We start from the raw sequence: 9656 nt of genomic DNA, 5'->3' as shown, positions 1-9656 counted from the left end.
GGCTACACGCTGCGTACACGCTAGGAACACGCTAGTAGAACGCTGGGCGCGCTACAGACTCGTTCAGCACTCGTTCAGCATGCCCATATTTGCTGCATGTTTGCTGGACATGCGTTAGAAGCACACTAGGTGTGCGCTAGGTGTTCGCTACACCTCAGCTGACGAACATACAACGAATACCCAGCGTGTGTCTGTCGTTGGTCCAGCGTGCTCTGCGCGTGTCTGGCGTCCTTCTGGCGTGTACATTCATGCGTCGAGCTCCGCGCACATTTTTGCGCATGCACAAAAAAATCCTGACGCACACAGCGAATGACAACGAATGCGTTGGCCCAGCACGCTCGACGAACAAGTAACGAATGCTGACGCACACCCAGCGAAAAACAACGCACTGGCCAAAATTACTAATTTTTCAGTGCGCAGGCCGTGCGTCATGTATGTGTGACTGGGCCATTAGTAGAACAATTCATTTTTTAAATTTTGTTCCAAAATCTAGGGGGGCAGCTGCCCCCTTGGCCCTTGCCCCCCCCCGCAGGCTACGGCCCTGAATTCTATTGTTCAAGTGTCTGGTGAATATTTGCTCTTCGAACTAAACATCTAATTTCAATAGTGTAGATGATACTCGCTGTGTAAATATGTGCCTCACTTTGCCATAGTTGAAAGTACCTGCAGGGCCGTAGGCTGAGCAAATTCTGGGGGGGGGCAAAATTTCATGATAACTGTAATGATGAGGGACGGGCGCAGCTCTTGATCGACGTCCATAGTGTGGTGGGGTGGGTCTGAGACAAGGCTTTCACGGATAAGCGACCAAAAAAATCTTTACAAAATAAAGCCTTTTTAGGTGTATTTTAATTTTGCTACAAAATCTAGGGGTCAGCTGCCCCCCTTGCCCCCACAAGCTATGCGTGAACAGTTCACTGTTGGCATTTTAAAGGCCTGGGGCAACTGAGACCCACCCACCAACCCACTGCCCCCCCCCCTGCTAGCTACAGCCCTAAATAAAATTTTAAATTCTACATTAATGTTCCTCTTTAACATCTTACATCAATCACTAAACTCTCATTATGCAATATCCTGTTGCATTGGCTTATTATATGAAAATATCGTTGTAGATTTATGAGCTTGTGTAGTGTGTATGTTCACAGCATATTTTGTTCCTGTTGCAGAGCAAAAGGCTACATAGGTAGTGTTTCAATGCTATTTAATAGAATTTACTAATGTGAAAGTTTGGATCCTTTTTCAGGCAGAACTTTTCAATAGAAATGATCCATGTTCTTGTAACTGGAGCGGCCAGTCGAATAGGATATTCCTTGCTTCATATGATCGCCAATGGTGATGTCTTTGGCTATGATCAAGTAAGCTTTGCATTGTGTAAATACGTATTGCATATTTCGGTAAAAAAAGTTTTTAATTTCTATATACTTGACTTCACATTTTTTAGCTCGGCTGACGAAATCAGATGCAGCTTGTAGAATCGCATGATTGTCCGTCTGTCCGTCTGTGCGTCCGTCAACAGTTGGGCACAAATCTTAACCGCTCAACGTACGGTCTTGATATTTGGGACGTCAGGGGGGGGGGTTGTGAAAAGGACTCGGGATGTCGAATTTGGGGGTCAAGGGTCAAAGGTCAAGATGTGTCAATGGAGGGGGAATATTTCCCCCTTAACTTAAGGTATAGGAAGAAATACGGAATTGCGGCACAAATCTCAACGGCTTGACCTACGCTCTTAATATTCGATGTATAGTGTGATGGGGAGGAAACCCATCACCAGCACGAAATTGGAGGTCAAAGGGCAGTGGGGGAAAGGTCAGGGGGCTCTAATAGCAAAAGCAGTTCAGTCCTTTGTTAACAGTCAACAAATCCGTGTTTACCCCTCCTCTTGAGGGTCAAAAGGTTATCAGACACTTACTCTTCGCACGTCAGCGGAAAGCACATTTCATGGTCCTTTCAATAAAGTGATAAAAATGGTAGGTCAGCGCTGAAACAAAAAAGTTTTGCACTCGGTCCGTTAGACCATGTCCTCAGAAAATGTCTGATATCTCCACCCACCCCCTCCCCCCACCCTCCCCCTCCCCACCACCCTCCCCAATCTCCTCCCACCACCACCACTACGCTCGCACTCGATGCATATCCATGATAACATGTTAATATAGTGAAGTCATTAAAGTTACACAGCTGTATCTTTATTACTGTACTACAGGTATAGCAAAGTCTATGATAGATTTTAGATCTGTATTAGTAGTATCCTAGATATATGCAATGAGCGAGAACGCGGTGGCGGGAGGGCGAACTTGATTCATTTCCAGTTCGGACTGGGTCCAGGCAGTTTCTGGCTGGAACGCAAAGGGTTTGTGCCTAATCGATACTAATGATGATGCAAAGTGATGCACGACGGAACTTATTTCGTTTTCAAAAATGCATTGTTCTCGCACCTTGACAAAGCTCTCCTTCAGCCACTCATTGCCACCGACCGCCTCACACACAGACATCACTCGTCCATCTTTCTCGACAGATGCGTGCGACACGTCTGGGATCTGGCTGGAGGAGTGGTTGCCCCAGACAACGATGCCGGACACGGCGTCCACCCCCACTCCACTCTCTCTCACCCTGGCGGCCGCATTCTATTGACAGACAGCAGTGAAAACCACTTCACCGTGAAGCATTTTCAAGGTTTGACTTCTACTGTAAGTGTTCACATCAATTCGTATCATAGACAATGTTCTAACAGCATAAACAACTGTCGCTACTATGCTCGCTAGTATTTGCACGCGGATAGCATTAGGCCTATTGCTCTTGAACGCTAATTAGGGGTTCATCGCAACACATTGTCCAAATTTACTATCAGGCTTTAAATGGTATACATTTCTCTAGGATTCTGAAGATACTGTTTCAGCGAAATAGGTGTTACAATACGGCACGTTCTCATACTAAAGTTTTATGGTATCAATATTTAATTAAGCATCCTCTCCTTCTAAAACATGTTTTAACTCAAGGTCTATACCGTTTTGCTCCCTGATTCCAACGGGACACTTGTCCCCTCCCCACGGCGTGTGCCGCCACTGGCCTGACACTCACCTGCTTTAAAAGTTAAGCATATGCAACTGTTTCAGGTTATCTCTGCAGGCCTACAAGATGGTCGTGTTTATTTATTATTAATTTAGAGCAGATCGCAAAAGATTTTTCATTTACTATTATCTAACCGACAATATAGTGTGCACGTCGTATATATATGTTGATACTGTTCATACTATTCGTCCTTCATAAAATTAATATCTTTCCGGGCGTTAATATTAGCATTTAGGATACAAATATACATTTGTACCTCTTTTCTTGTTGTATTAGTCCTTTCCGTCTGCTTGTTATTACGGTGGCAACAATGAAAGATTCTTGGCAAACCTAATGGCCACCGTTTTCAGTTGTGGCAGCTTCTGACCCCGGCTGGCGCCTCCGGTGTCATGTCAGCCTGGCCCAAAACTAAAACGTTTCGAAATGAACTACTGTTTATGAACAAACGTCGATGCGTAAATTATAGACCTATTTATAGTATGTGGCTTATTATTTACTCACACATACACTGCATACATGATCATACTCTCAACTTCTTAGAGGAAACGTATCCCTTCCACAGTTATGTTTGATGCCAAGTGTGTTATATGCAAATACATTTATCACCACTTAAATAATATGTAAAAAATATGTAGCCCATTTAGATTTGATGTAATAACTACTGTACCTGCGATTGAGCTCGGTTCTGGTCAAGTCTAGTCATGGCAGAAAAATTTCTTGATGGGATTGACGGAGCGTATTTTGCTGCAATGGGCTGCACTGGTGTTTGCTGAATTTCCACAACCACTACCTGATAATACACAGTAATATTAGAATAATGAGAATCACTTTCCCAATCATAATCAAACAATCCAACAAGGGCAAATAGAAACAAATGTACTTTTACTCACTCATGAGCTCATTACAGTAAACTATTGGTTCACACTTTGAATGAGAAATAGCAAGCTCAGATAATCATTACATCTTATCATCATGAATTTTATTATAATGCCCATAATATATATGGCACACAGATGTCTTTCACTCAAATAAGTTTGCTCAGTCAGCATCTAAAATAAAACAAAGATTGAAAAATACCATGTGCAGTGCTATCACGCATACCTTCACGCTTTTCTTGGCCCATTTGTTTAATGCCTTTCCTTGACTTCTGACCATTTTCACATTTGCAGCAAGTAGATCCTTTCGTTCCATTCCCCATTTTCTTGGCATGGCACTTAGTAGTAGAGCTGCATCAACGTTAGTAAATGCTGTCTCTTCATCAGCCGTTGCAATGATTCCTGAATAAAATTGTAACAGGGATATCCACATTACAAACTTGCTTCTTAAATTAGTCAAAGTTAGCCGATGTGTTTGAAAAGATACTATTAGAAAAATGTGTATTTAAATGTCAGAACAATACCTACATCTACATCTTCATTTAGATGCAGAACTGGACATTTACATTTACTCAATGGTGGTATAATTCTAGTAAGCATGAAGCATACTATTTGAGGAGGAGCCAAACGAAAAAAATACATCAGGGAATCATCAGATATAAAAAGAATACAAGATAAATAACTATCCTATACTCTTTACATATTGTCCTATCCTGCTCTTTCTCACTAGGACTAGAATAAGGACAAAATTTACTATGTATCACCTCTGAGCAAGGGGAATGCACAGTCATTCAGTTCCATTAGGACACCTTCCAGTACACCCATTAATGGCTTCACGTCTAGCATTATCAGCTCCAAAGGCTAAAACAAAAGCTAATAAGTCATAAACAGATACACGTTTAGATCATTGACAATACCATGATTACATACCCCACTTTTAATCATTCAATTTCTCCACAAAAGCAAACGAAAGATCTAGCTATTACTATATATAACTGTCTATAACTAATTACGTTAGACAAGACACTGAAACAAGTGCCGCAGAGCGACAGCACTCAACTGACGTGTACTGTAGCAGGTATTCTTCTGGACTAAACTCGACTGGCAAACCCGAATCATGCGCCCTCCTCCACCCCGTTTCGCGGCCTCAGTAGCATATCATCTTAGGAGTACTACCCCAGAAGGTAGAATAATTAGAGAAGGAGTGCCTACCTTCAATAAACAAGAGATTCGTCATTGACTAGCCTATAGTTATACTACAATTTACCTACGCATAACTTCAGACCAACTTGAGCCTCACAATCGTACACAATCACATTCGCCTCCTAGCAGTCCGTGGCCGAATGACTCGTTTCCTCGGCTACTACACTGGCCATCCGGAGATACAAGACTAGAACGTGACGACACACGATTTTCCATTTTGTTGCAGCAAACTCCGATTGTGATAACCGTCTAACTCGAAACAAAAGCAGCTTACTAGCACCTCTTGCCCCGTGGCCAATGCCGGGGCGTGCCTGGCTCGCTGAGCTTAAACCGTTTGGACCTATTACAGCGTGCCTTTTCGTTTCGAGTTAGGCAGGTTAACACATACGAGTGTGACTACCAATAGAATGGAAAATCATGATCGGTACGGTTTATAGTCTGTATCTCCGGGATTGCGGTGTATACGAGGGGAAAACGGATTTTGCACGTAATGTATGCGATATGACGCGTCTACCGATTTGAGCTCAAGTTGGTGAGTTAAGGTAGTAAATCGTTAGCTGTATCTAAGGCCTATCGTAAACGGACACGAATTTCCCTTGATTAGTTGGATGTCACCAACCTTTCCCTATTTAATTCTACTCCTGATACTACATAATACAGATCTAAAACCTGATGATACGGCTTTGCGTATACCTACTGGTAGTACAGATAATAACACAGTCACCGCCGCGTTACGTTTAATGAACTGCGCTATTATTAAAATTTATCATGGGAATATGCGTCAAGTCGTTGCAGCGTGAGACAGTGGTGATGGGGAGGGGGGGGCGGGTTGGAAGTGAGCGTCTAATAGCTAAAAGAGTCAATGAGTCCTTTAATTAACAGTCAACAAATCCATGTTTAACCCTCCTCTTGAGGGGTCAAAAGGGTTACCAGACACTTACTCTTCGCGGCACTCGTCAGCGAAAAGTGGTATTTCAATGGTCACGTTCGATAAATAGTGATAAAAATCGTAAATGTCTCTAGCGTGAAAGGCAAAAAAAGTTTTGCACTCGTCCGTTAGACCATGTGCCTGTCACGAAAATCTCTAGAATCTGACCTTCCGCTCCACTGCCCTTTGACGCCTCAAGTTCGTGCTGGTGTATGGGTTTCCTCCCCATCACACGGTATACATCGAATATTAAGAGGCGTAGTCAACGCTTGAGATTCTGTGACCGCAATCCGTATTTTCTTGCTATACGGTAACGTTAAGGGGAATATTCCCCCTCCATGACACATCTGACCTTTTGGACCTCCCCCGCCAAATTCGATCATTCTCGAATCCCTTTTCACCACCCCCCCCCCTGACGTCCCCAAATTCATCAAGACGATACGTTTGTGCGGTTAGATCTGTAGCCACCAACTGATTGACGTGCCTCACGCACAGACGCGACAGGACGGAGCAATCATGCGATCTCACTACAATGCTGCATCTGATTTCCGTCAGCCCGAGTCTAAAGAAATGTAGGAAAGTCAAGCTACTATAGGAAATTTAAAAACTTTTCTGTAGCCGAATATGCAATACGTATTTCCACACAAGTGCAAAGTCTACTGATCATAGCAAAGACTATTCACCCTGGCGGAATCATGATGAAGCATGGATATCCTATTCGACTTCTGGCCGATCCACGTTACAAAAGAACATAGGCTCATTATCATTAAAGATTCGTGCCTGAAAAAGGATCCACAACTTCCACAGTTAGTAAATGTCTAGTTAAATATCGCATTGAAACACGTACTACGGCTTAGCCTTTTGCGTCTGCAAACAGAACAATAATATGCTGCTGTGAACTGTCAAGGGGCTATACACACTACGCTAAGCCTCATTAAATCTCAACGAGTATGTCAGCTATTAATAAGCAATTGCAACAGGATATTGCTATATGAGAGTTTTATGTGATTGATGTAAGAGTATTAAAGAGGAACATTAATCGTAGAATGTTAAAATTTTATTAAGGGCCTGTATGCTAGCCGAGGGGTTGGGGTGGCAGTGGGGTTGACCGTGGGTGGGTCCTCAGTTGGCCCCAGCTCTTTACACACATGCCAACAAAGTGACATCGCTCAGCAATAGCCTTGTGGGCGGCAAGGCGGGGGCAGGGCCTGCCCCATAGATTCTGTAGCCAAAATTACAATCATCACTAAAAAGGCCTTTATTTGTAAAAATTTTTGGTGCGCTATGCGTTGAAAGCCTTGTCTCAGACCCACCCCACCCACGACTATGGACGTCGATCAAGAGGCGCGCCCCGTTCCCTCATCATAACGAGTATCGATGGAATTTTGCCCCCCCCCCACGAATTGCTCAGCACTAACGCGCCCTGCAGCGTGACTTTCAAACTAATGGCAAAGTCGAGCGCCACATATTTACACAGCGAGTATCATCTACATATTTGAAAATGAGATGTTTAGTTCAAGAGCACAATATTCACCACACACTTGAACAATAGATTCAGGGCCGTAGCCTGCGGGGGGGGGGGTTCGGCAAGGGCCAAGGCGGCAACTGCCCCCTAGATTTGTGGAACAAAATTTAACAAATGATTGGTTCTAACTAATGGCCCAGTCACAACCATACACGCTGACGCAAGGCCCTGGCGCCTGCAAACAATTAGTAATTTTGGCCAGTGCGTTTCTTTTTCGCTGGGTGTGCGTCGCATTCGTTATCCTTGTTCCGTCAGGCTGCTGCGCGCCAACGCCAATGCTTGTACATTCGGCTGTGTTGCGTCCCGCGATTTTTGTGCATGCGCAAAAATCGCGGGAGCCGACGCGCCCATGCATGTACACGCCAGAAGGACAGCCAGACCACGGCCGACAGAGCACGGCTTTGGACTCCAACGGGACAGCGACACCGACTGGTATTCGTTGTATGTTCGTCAGCACTGAGCGTGTACGCAGAACCACCTACGCGCATCACTAGTGTTCGCTGATCTTAACGGCATCGTCCAAGCCAACAATGCCAGCAGAATATGGGCATGCTGACAGTGATGAACGAGTCTGTAGCGCGCCCAGCGTGATCTGACTAGCGTGCTCTAGCGTGTCGCAGCGGTGTAGCCATGAGGATATATATAAACGGAGTCCCCCACCCATCTCTATCATCATTCTGCTCGACCCTCACTGGCTCCATGCGAGTGAGTGACACGAGAGCTTCTGCCTTCGATCCGTGTCCAGAAGAAGAACCACCCAGGGAGATGGAGGATCCCGGACAAGGCTGCGACCTACATACGAAATTGCGGTTCTCCAACTTCAGCAGAACCTCATTGGGAAGACTGGCACTTCACCAGTCCATGTTCATCAAGAGAATGAGAAAGAGAAGAGGCACGAGAGGTTCTCTGCGGACCGAACCGGGATCGGTAGGCGACGACAGTTTGGCCTGGTGTTCCATGCACCAGTCCTATCTTAGCTGACTCGTACATGAAGACCAGCCAGCCTTCAAGAACTTTATGCGGTGCCGCCCCGAGATGGTCATCGACGAGCTGCTAGACAGAAGTGGGTCGGAGGATCACACTCGCGAATACAAACCTATCAGAGAGGCCACATCGACCCTGGCCTCGAACGCTGCCTCCCACATTGCGGCATCTTGCTCTGACCTAAGAGTATCATCAATGGCTTCTATGGGTTGGAGCCTCACAACCACCAGGAATCCCTGATCCATGACATGTTCAATTCGCTGGCTCTGCATTGATATCCCGCGGTGCATCGCGGACCAGTTCGTTCTGTGCGCTAGCAACACGCATGTGCAATTCGAATTGGATTTTTTAACCATGTCGCCGCCCTGTATACGCGCAGCGCGGGCTAGCAACACGCTGCTGCAGTTAAGTTGGATTTATTTAACATTGTGCGGCCTGATATACGCGCAGCGGCTTAGCAACCCACCGCTGTGCATTCGTTGTTCAACTCGTCAGCTTCTCCCAAAATCCTGACATAAAGTTGGGCGCACAAACGACGCACTGATCTTATGTTCCATCATTTTTTGATTAATTTTCAAGCGGCGGGCCCGCAATCCTGCGTGCGTATGTGATGATGGGCCATATAAAGAGAATTGTCGTAGTCAGATGAGGCCTACATGTAGCTGAAGTCGTACAAAATACTATCTCCTCTGCCCAATCTAACATGTTCAAAATTTTCGTGGCGAAGAGACTCACCAGACACCCAACCTATTTATCACCTCCACTCCTGGAAATCGTAGAACGGTGTACAGTAGTTTGACGCGCACCGAACTGGCACGCCTCCACGTGCGCATGCGCCTCCGTTCTTTTGCCAAGGGCTCAATCGCGGCAATTCGCCGCATAGTCATCTGCAGCATGTGCGCCACTCGAACGTCGCACAGTAAACAAAACACGTCAAACTGATGGAACATTGAATTGAAACAATTTGCAATATTGCTTGAGTCGTGTGCGTGCGTACATAACCGTCACGGCGATCAGTCCGTGGCTCATCGCCTGGAAACACATATGCCCACCCCAGATCTACGGAGACAGCCGGTAA

The 9656-nt window shown here is 45.3% G+C and overlaps 1 protein-coding gene across 1 annotated transcript in view; it reads right to left on the bottom strand.

Moving 5' to 3' along the window:
* Positions 1–2243: 2243 nt before the first annotated feature.
* LOC106812684 (malate dehydrogenase-like) overlaps positions 2244–9656 on the bottom strand; it is an 18546-nt gene continuing 11133 nt past the window's right edge. The window contains exons 5-8 of the mRNA XM_014816618.1: positions 4703–4799; positions 4165–4340; positions 3728–3853; positions 2244–2612 (exon numbers count right to left, since the gene is read on the bottom strand). Coding sequence (XP_014672104.1) covers positions 2244–2612; positions 3728–3853; positions 4165–4340; positions 4703–4799 — 768 coding nt within the window. The remainder of the gene's footprint in view (positions 2613–3727; positions 3854–4164; positions 4341–4702; positions 4800–9656) is intronic.

The sequence above is a fragment of the Priapulus caudatus genome, unplaced genomic scaffold (genome assembly GCF_000485595.1).
Source record: "Priapulus caudatus unplaced genomic scaffold, Priapulus_caudatus-5.0.1 Scaffold674, whole genome shotgun sequence".
NCBI classification, from domain to species: Eukaryota; Metazoa; Priapulida; class Priapulimorpha; order Priapulimorphida; family Priapulidae; genus Priapulus; species Priapulus caudatus.
The sequence above is the reverse complement of the archived record's forward strand: the minus strand, read 5'-3'. Positions and strand labels throughout refer to the sequence as shown.